The sequence below is a fragment of the Psittacula echo genome (assembly GCF_963264785.1).
Source record: "Psittacula echo genome assembly, chromosome: 8".
Lineage (NCBI taxonomy): Eukaryota > Metazoa > Chordata > Aves > Psittaciformes > Psittacidae > Psittacula > Psittacula echo.
Genome location: NC_137744.1, coordinates 13,922,514 through 13,938,743, shown reverse-complemented (window position 1 = coordinate 13,938,743; position 16,230 = coordinate 13,922,514). Strand labels below are relative to the sequence as shown.

At 45.4% G+C, this 16,230-nt stretch overlaps 1 protein-coding gene across 1 annotated transcript in view; it reads left to right on the top strand.

Annotated features, from left to right (window-relative positions):
- Window positions 1-5,601: 5,601 nt before the first annotated feature.
- The window catches only part of NRK (Nik related kinase), a 142,786-nt gene continuing 132,157 nt past the window's right edge, over window positions 5,602-16,230 (top strand). The window contains exons 1-2 of the mRNA XM_080624538.1: window positions 5,602-5,751; window positions 10,229-10,294. Of these exons, the coding sequence (XP_080480664.1) occupies window positions 5,695-5,751; window positions 10,229-10,294 (123 nt within the window). The 5' untranslated portion in view covers window positions 5,602-5,694. The remainder of the gene's footprint in view (window positions 5,752-10,228; window positions 10,295-16,230) is intronic.

The window sequence follows — 16,230 nt, the reverse complement described above, 5'->3', positions numbered from 1 at the left end:
TGGAAAGAAAATCAGTTTCTGCAAGACTCCCAGTGAGCGGCATTCAGACTGATGCAGGTTTTGTGGGAGATGTATACTTTAAATTTTACCCTGGGAAATGAGGTGGACATCCTGGCTGTGATTGCAGTGGTGAGAGGCACTTTTTCCAGCTTGCCTGTCCACTCAGGAATCTTTTGGGAAGGAAGCTGTTTGGTCTCATTTTGGATATCCTGTGAAACTCAACTAGCACGGCTGCTGGGAACTGAAAAAAATGACTTAATTTTTAAAGAGCTGAAAACTACTGTATGTGCTACCGAGTATTGCACAGGAAATTACTGTTTTGGTTTGTTTGTCTGGATTTCTGGTATTCCCAGTTTACTCAAGGTAGTAGCCCTGTCTCTCAATCCTAAATGCAGCAGATTCAGATTTAAATATGAATTTCTGATCCAGCCTTAATGTGTTTGGAATTATGTGGAATTTTCTTTAGTTCAAATGGGAGAAAGGATGAGAAATATTCAGAGCCTGATCCAACAATCTATTGAAAACAAAGACATCTTACTGTGATTTCCAGGCACTGCAGGGATGGGTCACAGAAATACTGAAGTTATGAAGTGGATTGGGCTGGTGGAGGGGTTGGCAGTTCATGTCTTAGCATCTCTTAACTAAATTGGAACGTAACTGGGTGTCCACAGCCTGAAACTGAACTCTTTTCCCTGCAATATGAAGAATTTCTGCAGCAGCTATGCTGTTATCCTGGTATTTTCCAAGGTGTGACCTGATGAAGCTGTTCCTTTTCTGTGCTCATTGTGTGACTGCCACCAAGCTAGCATGAAGACATAACCAGGCTGTGTACAATCCTAGACTGTTTTTTAATGTGTAATCTTGTTCCTGATGGTCTAGCAAAGCCACCCATGGTACTAAACCATGTTATAATTGGAAATGGAAGGGGACAACTTTAAAGTTAATGGCTGGCCTAATAAAATCAAGATTTATTTTTTTTTGTACTCTAAGACTTCATAAAAACCATTGGTAACAATAAATTGCTTCCAGAATAATGCTGTAAATGGTAATGTGTTCAAGCAGCAGCCAAAAGACCCTACTCATGGATGAATGTTGGGCTTAATACCATGCTGGCTGTTGGTACCCGTTGAATCTCCTGCAATCAGCATTTAACAGCCGGTGATCTTATGGCTCTGGTGCAACCAAGCAAGGACAAAATGGTTTCTGAAAGCATTAGCCAAAAGATTGGCCTTCCTTTCTGAGCAATCCAGAGGGAACTCTTGGGAGGGGAGACTGAAGTCTGTAGCTACATGCAGATCTCAAGGGGTTTTGTGTCACTTTGCTGTCTCTCAGCTAAGGGTTGTGCTCTAAAGAATCACTAAACAGATGTCTAAAACCTCTAGTTCATACACAAAGCAGAAGTTATGGGCAATTTTGTGAAGGATTTTTATTTTGGGAGAAAGATGCTGCTGTCTGAGCATAAGACTGCATCGGCCCGGTCAGGTGCCTCTGGCATAGGCAGAATGCAATTTCCTTACAGAAGGTAAGAAAATTTACAGCAAAATAACTCTCTTGAGGGATGTTTTGGTGCCAAGAAAAGCTGGTGTTTACAGGGATCCTGTTTGGATCTGGACCAACCTGTTGCAGAGAGGAGTCCTACAGAAAGCTGGCATGGTGGGGTCGGGCTCTGGCTTTCTGTCATGGAGCTGGGAAAGGAACCGAGCTCAAAGATGGATTTGCCTCCTACTTTTATAGCAGAGAGCCTAACTTGAGCTTTGGGGTTTCTGAGCTCCCTGTTGCAGACCTGGGATTTGAATCCCCAAAATGCTGGGGAATTTATGCAGAGGGCTGTGGAGTCACAGATGTGGTGTGAGCTTCTGGGCCTGGCTCAGGCAGCTCACGGGAGCTCACCCAGAGCCATGGAAGAAGAGGGATGGAGTAGCATCAGAGGGATTATTTCAAAGAGAAGATCCTCTGTGTCCAAGTTTTTCTGGATGATAATTCCTCTAATTTTACAGTTCAGAGCACTACGAATTGTTTGCCCAATTCAGAGTGCAACCACATTTTAAGAAGCTGTTCATTTCCTGTGGATCGGAAATCCTGCTCTCTCATGAGTTATCTTCTTGGGTTGGGTTTTTTTTTCCTCTGCCAGCTTCGCACCTGTAGCTGAGACCCCAGTGTAAACAAAGCTAAAGGAAACAAGCCAGCATGTCAGTTCAAACCTCAACTTCAAACACTCTCTTCCTTTACCAAGTGTCGCATCTGTCAGGGGCAGTTACTATTAGCAGTGTTGTTATGGACCCAAATCTGAGTTGGGGAGGGGGAAAAGGATGCAGACAGAAGAGCTCAGGATTAGCCCCGCACTTCTGGGGTACAATGGCATTTCCTTTGGTGAAACAAAGGGAGTTCTTCCCTCTTCATGCTGCACTTCCCTTTTAATACAAAACATCCTTTGCATGCACATAGACATTTGAAAGGACTTATGTTTAGGTCCATGGTTGCTGAATTTGGCTACAGGGGTTTGAATACAGCTGTGGGAGAGGAATGCTGTACCAATAACATGTAATTGTCTCTTGTGTTTGCTTCTGGTTTGCTTGGGTTTTTTTTTTCAATGGAATTTATTCTTAAGGAATCCTGTTCACTTTTTATCATTTAGAAGACGAATGTGGTTTCTAGTTTATTAACAGCCAAGCTGCACTCAGGCATTCAGTCTCTTATTTGTGCGAGTTGTTCTGCCATGTGGCTTCACACGGAAGAGCCAGGTGTGACAGCCCATTTGCAAGTCAGCAACAGCTCTGTCTCTGCTGTTGCTGGTGCTTTGGGGAGGACTGCAGCAGAAAGAGGGCATGAGGATGCAGGGGACACTTGGAGCATGGTTTCTGTAGAACCAGTCATCAGGCTGGTGGTGAAGAACTTGGGGCTTGTAAATCTGGTTCTACTCTGAAAAGTAGCCTTGTGCTGTTGGCATTTTGCTCTTCGACAGATCTGCTGTGACTATGACCAAAACAGCTGTTGTTCTCCTAGAGCCACAAGGCCTTTGTGGGGAAATATATGCTGCTGCCTTCAGCAGCAAGGGAAGAACCACCTACAAAGTTCTGCCTGCAGTGTTGCATGTGCGACTGGAGCGTGCACAACAGGGTTTAGTTGGGGGAAAGGCAATGAAAGGTGGTGATAAAAGCAGGTACAGCATGAGACATGCCTGGAGAAATACTACAAACCGTATTATACTTCTAAAACCAGATTTTCGTCTCGTTTTGGAGGAGAGCTTTCTGTCAGATAGAGATTAATCCCCAGATTGGAGCACTCACCAGAGGCAAGCAAGGCAGGTAGGATTAATTTCGGCAGAGTCTAAGAGATGGAGTGAGAGAGAGGGCGTTTGGGAGGCAACAGCCAGGAGTTGCACACCAGTTCTCAGCAGGGAAGCAGGAAGGAAGTGGAAAGTGGCAGGAGACAAAGGACAGCCTGAAGGTTAGGGAAGAGATAAAGAGGGATTGTGAGAAATAACACAAGCAAAAGGGCTAATGATGGATTTATGTAAGGCAGGAAGGCTATAATGGGGAGCAGAACTGCAGCTTCACTTTGTCAAAGGTTGCGTGAGGGCCAGAATTTTCCAAAGGCTGTCCAGGGGAGAGTGGGGCCGGGCTGGGTGCAGAGGGGGTTTGGGCTGGGCTGTCGCTGTGTGCAGACTGCTGCCCTGTTGTGCATAGCTGCCTTCAGCAATTCAGCAAACTTGCGCTTTAATGCAGTGTTGGCCTGAAATCCGTTAGCAGTGCATCAGTGTGCCGGCTACAGGCAGAGGGAGAGTGAAGAACCATGTTCTCTTGAGCAGATAACGTACCCGGTGTGGGCTGCTTTAAAAGAGTACTTTGAAGTTGAATCATCAGCATTTCTTTCAAGGAAATTACCAAATGCCTTTATTACAACACTGCCACTCAGCAGCTGGCATCGCGTCCACTGTGGTGTGCTAATGGGCACCAAAGATGCTTTGACCACTTGGTGTTGACTTCATGTCTGTGATTGTGAAAATACTGATTCAGAATTTTGTCTCCGTTGGTGCTCTTTGCGAGGGAGCAACCTCCCAATCCTGAACTGCTCAGGAACATTTGAGGACTGTGTCTTGGGAATTTTTACAAGGATATGTAGGGCTAGGACAAGAGGGAATGGCTTTAAACTGACAGAGGGGAGATTGAGAAGAGGTATTAGGAAGAAGCTCTTCCCGGTGAGGGTGCTGAGGCGCTGGCACAGGGTACCCAGAGAAGCTGTGATTGCCCCATCCCTGGCAGTGTTCAAGGCCAGGTTTGATGGGGCTTGGAGCAACCTGCTCTAGTGGAAGGTGTCCTTGCCCATGGCAGAGGGTTCGAACAAGGTGATCTTTAAAGTTCCTTCCAACCCAAACCAGTCTAGGATCCTATGAAACGTAAGTTTCCACTTATTTTTTTGCCTCTCAATCCCAGGCCCAAAAATATCCACAAGTCCTTCTATCCTGCTCCACACAGCTGCATGCTGTGTTCTTTCTGTGCTTGTAATTACAGAGTGAAAGAGGCAGCAGGGCCCTGAGTGATGCTCTGCCCTCAGAGCACTTTAGGCCGGGCCCCCTGAGCCTTGAGGGACTGGCTGCTTCTGCGGCCTGTGCTGGCTGTGCGCTCTGTGCTGTGGGCAGTGCTGCTGTCCCCTCTGCGGGCTGTGTTTGTAGTGCTCGCCAGTCACCAAAGGGCAAGGCTCCAGAGGTGTGCGTGTGCCTCCGGTTTTGATGTGGCTTCCTCAGTGCTGCTTGGCAGAAAGGACCTGGGGGTGCTGATTGACAGCTGCTATGACCCAGCCTGTGCCCAGGCAGCCAAGAAGGCCAATGGCATCCTGGCCTGTATCAGCAATAGTGTGGCCATCAAGGCCATGGCAGTGATCATCCCCCTGTACTCAGCACTGGTGAGGCTGCACCTCGAATCCTGTGTTCAGTTCTGGGCACCTCACTACAAGAGAGACATTGAGGTGCTGGAGTGCATTCAGAGGACAACGAAGCTGGTCAAAGGCCTTGAGCACAAGGCTTATGAGGAATGGCTGAAGGAACTGGCTGAAGAGAAGGCTCAGAGGGGACCTTATTGCTCTCCAGGACTGCCTGACAGGAGGCTGTAGTGAAGTGGGAATCTGTCTCTTCTCCCAAGTAACAAGTGATAGCACAAGAAGAAACGGCCTCAAGCTGCACCAGGGGAGGTTTGGATTGGATATTGGGAACAATTCGCCAAAGGGTGCTCAGGCATCGGAACAGGCTGCCCAGGGCAGTGCTGGAGTCACCATCCTTGGAGGTGTTCCCACACTGTGCAGACGAACCCCTCAGTGCCGTGGGTTAGTGGTGGCCTTGGCAGTGCTGGGGATGGTTGGACGCGATGATGCTGGAGCTCTTTTCACCCCGGTCGGTTCTGTGACCCCGTGAGCTCCACCAGCCCCGCGTGTGTCTGTGTGTGTGTGAGGGAGCGCCCGCCCGCGGCAGGTGGCCCCGACCCCCGCCGCCGCGCACGTCACTTCCTCGGAAACTTTTTCAGCCGAGGAGCCGCAGCGGGGCCGGAGTTGCTGGTGCGGGCGCGGGGCTGCCCGCGGAGCGGCGGGGCTGTGCTGCCGGCCCGGCATGCCCGCCCTCCCGCGCTGCCCGGGGCACGGCCGGGCCGCCCAGCGCCGCCCGCGGGACCGTTAGTTCGGGGGGCGGCGGGGACGGCTCGCGCCATGGCCCGCGACTGCGCCGCCCGCAGCCTGGACGGCATCGACCTGGCGGCGCTGCGGGTAAGGACGGGGGGGGCCGGGGGGGCAGCCCCCGCTTCTCGGGTCTGCGGGGCGAGCGGAGGCTTCTCCCGTGCCCGAGGGGATGCCGCTGTGCCGCGCGCGGGGAGCGGCGCCGGCGGCTTCCTTAGCGGCGAGCGAGGCACCCGTGGCGGCCGTGCCCGTGCTGAGCGGGCTGCGGGCGAAGAGGCTTTGAGGCCCGGGAGCGGGGCTCCGCCGGCAGCTCCGAGCGCTCCCGGCCCTGGTGCGGGTCGCGTTCCCGTCCCACGGGAGGGCTGCGCTGCCCCGCTGGGAGCGCTCCACCAGAGAGTGCCTTTCTCCTCTCAGGGTAATGAATAGGGTGATGCGAATGATGTGAAGCTATGGAGGGAAAGCAAATGAAAGATGAGGGCTTTCTGGGAGAAAATTTGTGTCTGGGGATTTGGCTTTTATGTTGTTGGGTGTTTTTTTGTTGTGGTTTGGGCTATTTTTTTTGCTCAGAGCTGAAAAAGTCAGCATACACCTAGTTTGCTATGAATTTTCGACATCATGCTTTTCTGTTTGTAGGTGTCAAAAACAATCCCAACTTTTGCCACATTAAAAGCCACCCAGTTAGTGTTTCCCATCCACAAACCGTTAACAGAGTTGTATGTAATACCCCTTTTATACAGCTTCAACCCAGGCCAACCCAGGCAGTTTTTATTTTCTGCACCTTCCATGGAAGAAGAGGGAAGAGTCCAATTGTGGCAAAAAACACAAAACTGTGTCTGTGTCAGCCCCAGACAGTGAAACCAGAGCAAGCTGCCTTCTAAAAATATCAGGGTAAAAAAAAGAAGAAAGGAGGGCTGGGAGAAGCCTTTACAATAATCACAAGGCAAGGAGAGTTCCAGACCAGAGGCAGAAAGAAGAAAGGCAGCAGAGACAGTAAAGTCTGTGAAGATGGCACAAGGTTCCTGGCTAGGCAAGCAAAAGTTTAACCTGGCTCTGCTTGAGGTAGCAAGGCTGAATAATGGAAGTCCTTTAGATCTTGAGCAGATACATCTGATCTCCTTAAATGAATGATAAGAAACCAATGTAAGTTTGAGAAAGAGTAGTGCTGCAACCAGAGAGCGGGCTTTGTGTCTAAACCATCAATGCAGAAACCTCCCACAAGCTGTAACCACTGCAAGTTCCAGCCTTGGCAAGGGAAGGGACACATATGCCCTTTCAGAGAAAGCCCTTTCAGAACTTCACAGCCTTCATTTGGGATCTGTGGGAAATGGGAGGTGGTTGGGGCTGGGCTGTAGAAATTATGTAAAGATGGTGCTTTTACTTTGGCCTTGTCTTTGGTGTTCTGGAGTCCTGTGGGAGCTGCCTGGTGCTATGCTACTGCCAGCCTTGCTGTGGTCAGGAGGTCCAGCGGGGATGCACCACTGGGATAGGGGGCTCTTTCAAGCTGCACAGGCTGGCCATGAGCCTCTTTAAAGGAGTGCTGGCCAGGGCTTTCCTGTTTTCCTGGAGAAAGGTGTTGGGGTTGTAGTTTCCAAATAGCATCTTGGTGGGGTGTTTCTGGCTTAGGTTTGTCAGGGCAGTCAGGTGGCTAAAAAGACTCTGATCTCTGCGTTATGTGCTGAGGTGCAGGAGCCCTTTAGAAGAACTTGAGCTTCAGACACCTGTACCTTGTTTAGCTGAAAAGGGCATTTTGATCAGGCTCTTGCTGCATGCCATATTCATTCTGCCTTGCAGAGAAGATGGATGTGGCCTGGGTGCCTCTGGGTCAGCAGTCTTGCTGTTGTCTTTTGAGTGCTCGGTAGGTGACTTGCAGGAAAGCGAGAAGACCACCATGTGGTGTAGTGCATTAGAGTAATTAACCTCAAAGTGATGAATGTTCAGGCCAGGATTTTGGCATCTGGCAAAGGGAACCTAGCAATTTGGCAGGTGCTGGCTGCTGAAGGGTCAGATGGACCATGGGGCTTAAATGGTAGCTGAGAGGAAGCACTACGATACCAAGCTCAAAGATAATGAAGAAGTTGGCCCATTGAGAAGAATGCCACTGAACAGTGCTGATATCCAAGCCAACAAGGGCAATTCAAGGACCAAAGTCAGAGCCCAAATTAAACGAAGAGAGATGGCCAAGGATTTTGGCTGCACACAGAGCTGTGGAGGCTTGAGACACTAATGCTCAATTGGCTAGCAAGGACAGGGTAGGATTTTCGCTCTATTAAAGCTAATGCTAACATTTATTTAGATAATTGTTTGGTATTTTCCTGGAGTGTCTGAAACCTTTAGAAACGAGCTGTTGGGGTGCTGAGTCAGAATGGAGTTGTTTGGAGGGAGAAGCTGATTTTGAGGCACATTAAATTACTATATTTGCATAATAAATAAGCTTGGAGAAGAAGAGTGAGGACAGAGCACGCATTTGAGTGAGAGGGACGGTTGCCAACTCCAAGCTGAAAATGCAGTTTAGGTTTCTCTAGGTTGCCATAGAGGTGTGCTATTAACACCTCTTAATTGAGCAGTGCTACTTTCTGCAAGAGAGGTGTGAAACTGGGGTGCTGCTCGTGCTTTCCGCAGAGGAATACAGCAGGTATTGTGCATGGAGGGCTTTGTCTGAAATTGGTCCTTGGAGAACTGCCGTGTGTTTTATTCCACGGACCACATGCAATCCACAGGACTGCTCTGTGGGAAGGTCGCATATGAATCCTTTAGCAGCGGAAGTGGATTATTGCTGCCTTCAGGTCTGCTGAGCAAGGTGCGTGGCTTGGTTATATCCAAGACTAGTGGAAATGCAGGAACGAGAGGGAAGGAAAGCGCTTTGCAAAGGTTCTGGTGTTGCAAGCATTCTTATGCCTGTGCTTAGCTCCGTACATGAGTGGTCCCGCTGATTTCCTTTTGTGTGAGGGCTTTAGGATTGGGGTTTAAGTCTAGAAGGCCATGCCTTACTGGCTTGTCTTAAAAACAAGAGGCAAAAGAAATGGTACAGACCGCCCTTTGCATAGGTCAGAAGTGATTTGATCTGGTTTATGCAGTGTTAACTGTTTTGTGCTGGGGTGGTTTTTGTTGTGGTTTGGTTTGTTTGTTTATTTAATTATTAATTTTTTTTAAATGTCTTATGAGGCTGACAATCCAGGAAGTGACGGTTAAAACTCATTTAACATAAAGGCAAAACCAAATGAATTCATTGGTCCTTTCAGTTGTGGAAGTCTGTGCTGTGTTGCTCTAACAGTCAAAGCTATTGCCATTTATCAGAACAGTTGAGTTAGTAAAGGCAGAACCTGCTCAGAAAAAAAGCCTGTATGTTTCCACTGGGATTTTGCTGATGGAAACGTTTCTGTATCAGATATGAAGAAAGCATTGTTTATGTTAAAAGGATAACATAAGTGTAGTGGAGAAGTAGCTTGCTACCCTAAAAAAAGGTGTTTTGCAACCTGGGTCATAGAAATTGTGCTTCTGAGATAATGTTTTTCTGTATTGTGTCCCTCAGCAGTACCAATAGGCATCAACTGACATGGCAGATTGCTGAAACAGATGTGGTGAAACTGACACATGGAATTAATAATATTTTATATAAATCTCTCAATTATGTCATCCCAAGAAATGAGCAAACTGACGGCAAATGAGCAAAAATGGCTGAGCCAGTAACCAAGGAACTGGTCTCCTGAGTTCTTAATGATTTTATATAAACCTCTCCAGTGAGTTTTAACTGAAGCAACGGTTCTTTTAATGTGCTCGGTGGTGCAGGAGCCAACATTTACTTGCCCGTGCTTTGCAACAAGATGATTTTCCTGTATCTGAAAGGCTACAACATCTTGTTATTGGAGTAGAACATCTGGTGCAATTGTTGGTTTTAGAGCAGCCTGTGCTAAACCAGTAGGATGAAAGTTGGTACACTGATTGCCTGACCCATGAATCCTTCATGTAAATCAAGAGCAATCTAGTTTGGGTTCAAAGCCAAGACTGCAATCCATCTGTCAAATTCACCTTACTGTGCTTGCAAAACAAGACAATTGGGTGTTCTCAGCCTACCTGTAGTGTTAAGATGGTCTAGGATGGTACATTCCCTTTTGTAAGGTAATTTGCCTCAAATGCTTTAGTATTTTTCAGTCATATCATTCAGGTTCTTTCCTTTCTTCCATTGCTATTGCTGAGTGTTTCATAGCAGAAGGCAGTAGCTCAGCTCATTTAAAGCTTAGGAAGCTTGGAGTTCATTCCTTATTTTACTGCTATGCTGAATCAGTTGAATTCTTGTTCTTCAGACATCTCCATTTATTTGTTGCCTCTGCCATGTTGCCATGCTGCAGATCTGCACCAGGTTGTTTTGTGCATAGAGTTTTGAGCAACTTGACTCTGAACTCTGATATTCATGTATTTCTTACACTGTTATTTGACAATTTCCCTTTTAGTGTGTAATGCAGATCATTAGGACATGTGCCATAGATGTTTTCATTTTGATTGTGTACAGTTACACTCCATTATGAAGTGGTTGCTTTTCTGCAAATAATGTTACTTCTGCTTTTTGCAGGACCCTGCGGGAATATTTGAACTGGTGCAGGTTGTTGGAAATGGGACATATGGACAAGTCTATAAGGTTTGGATGCCTTTTTAATTTATGTTGCTGTTCTTGGTAAGACTGTTTTTCCTAAAGCAGAGATGAGCACTATTTAAGAAGATGGACAGTACTGTTCCAGTAGGAGCCTTTCTTTTCTGTGTAATGCAAAATGGTGTCACCTATGAAGCTCTGTGCCCTGTCCTTCTGTCCTGTTTTCATGTCTCTGCCACCGCAGGTCAAATAAGTATGTTGGCTTTTGTACTGACTTACCTCTGTCCTACTTTTTCTGCCCTGTGGTTATTTTCTCTTTTTCAAAATTATTTAATAAGTGGTTGGCACAAATTAGCATCAGTGATGGCTAAATTTGGCCAGGATTGAGTGGAGAGCTCAGCTGAGACTAAACCAGCAGAATTCTTCAAGACAGAGGTGCCAATTAACCTTGTTCTGCAGGCAGGCTCTGAAGTTTTTGATTTCTGTTATTACCTTTGTCACTGTGATATAAAAGCAGAACTACCTGTCAGGAAACCACAGCAATTAAACGTTGTCTGCCATGACATGCTATGTACACTGTGCAATGCACACCTTTATTTATAAGAACTCGCCTAGAAAAGTTCTTTTACTGTGAAGCCTTTCCTAAGAATGATCTCAGAGAAAATAGACGTGATAAAGTAGGAAACTGAATCTTTGTTGTTTGCATTTGGAGAAAGAAGACTGAGGAAGGAAAAGGCCATGCTGCTGAACCCTTGGAGGTACATCAGTAGAGTAATGGCACTGGAGGAAGTTGTCTTTTCTTGCTTTTCCCTCAGATCCCACTGCTGACACATTCCTGCGTGATGAGTCTTTGTACTGGTGCAGGCTCTTTCTGCACTGGTCTCCTTTGCAGGAAGAATGCAGAGGGAGGCCTTAACGTAGAAGTGCAGTACTGTTCATCTTTCTCCAATTCCAGCATATTGAATGCGTGTTATATTTCAGTGTCCATCTTCTGGTGGCAGATCTGCTGTGATTGCGGTTTGGTTTCCCTTTGAAGCTATAGCTGCTCTTTCAAAGGTTATGGAAAACCCTCTACAGAAGCAGTTCTGGGGAGTTTCTGCTTTCCCACATAACATTTTTTTAATTTATGTCAGAAGCAGGATCTTTCTCATGGAGCTCTTTGTCTCTGTGACCAAATCTGTGTTGTTTCTGAGATTGTCATTGCGATACTGAGGTCAGTACTAGTAAATCAAATATAAAGGATCAGGGTTCACATGGGCAGATCAGAAGCCAGGAGACAGTCAGGGGTGCTGTTGTCAGTGTAATCAGTTTTTGACCTGTAAAAAGATCATAAAGCTCCTAAATGGCTTCTGAAATAGTTGCCTTTCTTTTCATGCCTGGATTCATTTTCTATTGAGAGAGAAAATATTTCAAGCTAGTGATTTTTTTTTTTTAAGGATGTTGAGAGTGAATCAGTTGGTTAATCAAGGCAGAAATGAAGGAGCAACATAGTTTGCTTCTCTGCTGTGAAAGACAATGTTTTGAGCTATTTTGTGGTTCACTAGATATTAGTTGCGAAAAAGTGTAAGAAATATTGACAATGACAATTAAAAATTGTACCCAAAGGCTGCTTTCCACTGAGCATTCAAGAGACCAGAGTCTGACAGCTCTGAATAATGGGCAATTTGAATCTCAGCTCATTCTGCACTTGGACAAGCTGCGACATCAGAGAGGTGCTGAGACACAGGGTCTTGCAAGGCTGAGGGCGCTGAGGGGACGCTCTGTTCACAAGCATCACACGATGGAGAGATGATGGACTGTGTAACCCTGGCTCTGTGCAAGCACAACCATAATAAAGGCTTTGTTCATATTAATACATGTGACCACTGAATGTAGGGTGTTTTGCTGAGGCTTGCTTTGGGGATGGAGCTTATCTTTGCAGGAGGATGACAGTGAGCTGTGCAGCTAAAGAAGACAGATGACAGCTGAGGTGAACACAGTGTGTGCTCCAAACAGCAGGCAGTCAGCTTGGTCTCCATTGTGAATGGCTTTCACAGAGTCCAAATCTCCAGTGCATTTGCAAATACCTCTGCAAAGGATGCTGAGCACCAGCTAAATGTACTCGGGTACATTCTTGCCTTGCAACCAGAGCAAATATCTGTTTTCTCTGCAGGAGAGCAGCTGCAATGGAGCAACATCTTCTGATGTGACCCCAAAAAGTTAGGCTGTAGTATTCGCTTTTCCTTTTTCACTCCTGTGTAGTATGCCCTTCCCTCTGTACAGTGCTAAGACTGGTGGAGTAAATTAGGGAATGCTCAAATTATTTTGTGGTTTCTCTGCTATAGGCTTGTGATCATAAATATTTAAGTTATAAAGTAATCTCAGTTATCCACATAATATGTCATTAAAGCATGTTTTTATTCTTCAGAGGTGTCAGAGTCTTCCATACTTTCAGAAACTACACATAGTAGTTTGCACATAATCAAAGCGCAGCTTATTTCAGGCTAAATAAACTATGTCCAAGATTACTAAATTGCTTGGTTGGCTGTGAAGATGATTCATAGGGCTATATGTTTTAATATATGCAGCTCCATAAAAATGAAAATAAAATTTAGAGGAGTCATCATTAGATTTGGAAAACGATGTTTAACAGGTTTATTGAGGGAGAGTATTGTTCATACTGAATTATTCCACACCAGTTCCAGTTCAGTGTCTTTTTAAATTAAATGAAAAAGGTATAAATTTTACCCATGGTAATACTAGAGCTGTCTAGAAATGTTATAAAGGTGGGGTTTGCGTATAATAACTGACAAAAAGCTAGCAGATCTTTTGACAACTGATGAAGTAGTAGGATGTAAAAATGTCCGTACTGGCAACTTCAGCCTTTTGGAAAGTATGAATTAGATATTAAAACATCAGATGATACCCAGAAGTGATGAGGTTTAGAGTTTGTTGTCTCTTGAAATAACGGATTTGTTTTTCGGTTAATTGCTGCCTTCCAGTAGCTGAAACCTGAAGAACAACACTATGTAAGAGGTGATTTGAATCATGCTATGGAAAGTGGTAGCAGATAGTCTTGTCTGAAAGCAGTTGGAAGTGCATTTGCTGGTGGTTGGAAAAGTATGAGTATTTACTCTTTCACGCCTTTGTTTCCTGAACTTTGAAGTGCTGAAGGCCAGATTGTGTCCAGTGTCTGCACTGTCTCCACTGAATGCATATAGGAAAGAGAAGTTTCTGAACTTCCCATGCACTGCTTTTTGCAAGTGCTGTCCGTCCTCCTGGGAACCCTTGAGGCCAGGGACCACAAAGACTGTGCAGGGGACATGGTGTTGCTGTCCAAAGTATGAGGGCCAAGGTTTGGGGTTTTTTAGAGCTGCTGATCATAAGGACTCTAAGACAGGGCAGAGCAATGTTTTGCATCACGTAACTGCCAGTGTCATCTGGGAGAAAGCGAGATTGCTGAAGGTGTTACCTAGAAGTTCTTTGGTGTTGCTTCCTCCCTGGGCTGCAGCCATGGTGCCTTGGAGCCCCCTCTTGCAGGCTGCCTGCAGAAGCTTGAATTGGGTGTTGTTAGGGTTGGCAGTAAAACTGCAAAAAAGAATGTAGGAGATTTATAAACAACACCTTTTTTTTTTAATTTGCTAGTAATTGCTACATTACTTTGAATTATGCGCTGTTAAAGGTGGTACCTTTGAAAGTACTGTGAAGCTCATGTCCGTGGCTATGTGAGCAGCTCTAAGTGTGCTTGATGCTGTTATCTTGCAGTGTAGCTATGACCACTGAGACCTGACGGTGTAGTGATCTCCAGCAGATTAATTATATGGGTGCCCTGTTTTCCTTCCACAGTTGAACTCCATTGTTATGATGAGTTGCATAGTGACAGTGTGTCATCCTTGATGTAGAACAGTTGTATCTTGGTCTGTGCATGTGCATTTAGTAGCAACTAATCTGTCAGTCTGCTAAGACTTCAGCTGTTTCGTGTCCTTTGAGTGTTGTGTCTTCAGTAGGAGCCTGTTAATTTTCTAGCTTTTAATTTTCAGTGCAGGGTCATTTTTCTAAGGAGTGAATAGGGGGAAATGGGGCACTTGAAGTGTTGGGAGTGTTTGGGTCAGACAATTGCTCTTAAGCTTTGGAAGAGCCTGTGAAGCTCTGAGCTTGTAACTGCTTTGGTGTTTTAGTGATTAAGATAAAAAGGAATTGCTCCTAATCCTACTGATTCAGCTGTGCTCTGAGAGTCCTCATCCTTCTAAAAGTGTTTTCGTGGGCCAGATGAGGTCATCAGCAGCATCTGTGCAATCTGCTTGTTTTGAGAGGCACCTGACTGGGGTTTTGACTTCCTTTGTCTTAATGATGTGGATTAGCCCTCTCTTGGGGCTGGCATTTTTTTAGTGGCCTAAGGAATGAGAAGGTTATGTCTTTGGCAAGTTCCAGCACTGACGTTTTTTGGTGTATGATCTTACAGGCTGATGATAAACCTTGACAGATTTGCAGCTGCTGTGTGTGCAAGATGGTTGTATCCCTAACAGAGTCTGAGGGCACAAGGAACTTGAGAGGTGCTCTGGTTTGGGACTGTGACAATCAAAAAGGAAGAAGTGGCTTCCTGGTAACACAGTTGATGAAAATGAAGCAGTGGTGTTGCTGAGGCTTGGCAGAGGGTGGAAGTGAGCCTGCCTTCCTGTAGTGGCTTTGCCCAGCTAATATTTTTATTTCTATGTAGTCACATAAGACTCTGGATACAAAAAGGAAGCAGGTCTGAGTAGGGAAGTGTTTGGGGTTGTTTTGTTTTGTTTTGTTTTTAAATACAGCTGCTCCTTGGCCCTGAATCGTGCTTCAATTGTTGATGAGAGTTATGAATTACTCTCCTGTTGATACGCAGTGTCAGGAGTGTACTGAAGCATAAATAAGACTTTTCAGTTTCTCTTAAACAGTTTGAAAGTCTGCTAAGTTTTTAATAATTAAGTTCTGTGAGTAACTGGCTGAAGTAGTTGAGACCAGGTTGGAAGGGGCAGGGGGAAGACACATGGGGGTTTTCTTTGATACTTGATGCTGCATGGAAACAATCGCAAGACCATGGGAAGTTATGAAATGTTAAAGTCTGTGGGCTGTATTGAAAACCTTAACTGATGGGTGCACCTCTGGCAGTCACTGGGAGGTTAAATGTAAGTAACATTACAGTTACGTTCAGTGTAATCCAGAAGGTGAATATGTATAAGCTGAAAACTACAAAACTTCTGGGGGTGGGTCAGACGTAGCCACCTTCTGAAAAATGTGTCTTGGGGCTGAAATGCAGTTTCAGAGCCTCCAAACTCCTGCAGAGACGTTAAAAATGTCATGTTGTCTTGTGGTATTTTGCTATCATTTGTGGTTAGTTACAATTTTCAAGCCAATCTTAGCCTTCAAGGCACTGAGATTTTGATGAGTCAAGTAAGGAAATCAGTTGTTCGTTACAGAAATGACAAAATGCTACTCTCTGTTTCACTCGCGGTTCATAGAAGTGCTTGTTTGTCTATTCATTTTCTTTATGTTGTTTTTTAGTAGCATAGCTGAGTATTTTCTCCATATGAAAACTAGTTAATTATTGTAGGCAACAATATATAAAGGCACATTCCTGTGGTGTAGAGAATGGAGTCAGCAACTCATTGTGTAGATCCTTGGCTCAGTAGTGCAAACAAGTAAAGGAGATTATCTGCTAATCCTGGCAGCAGGGATCTCTTTCAGGAATAAGTCTGAGCTTAGTATGTGCTACTGCCATTGTAATAAGATCTGAAATGCTGTGGTGCATATGAATGGGTTGCCTTGAAGGCTTAGTGTATATAGCTGTAGTATCATTAATACACTAGAGAGGCATTGTTTGGTGTTTCAGTATTTAACTTCATGCTTCTGATTTTAATAACACCTATGAAGTCTGCATACTACTAGATGTGCTTCTTCCCCTTCTGTCAGTTGTCCTCAACTCCTAAATACACTGTCATGCATGTCTGCTTTTATTAAAGCTTTTATACCAC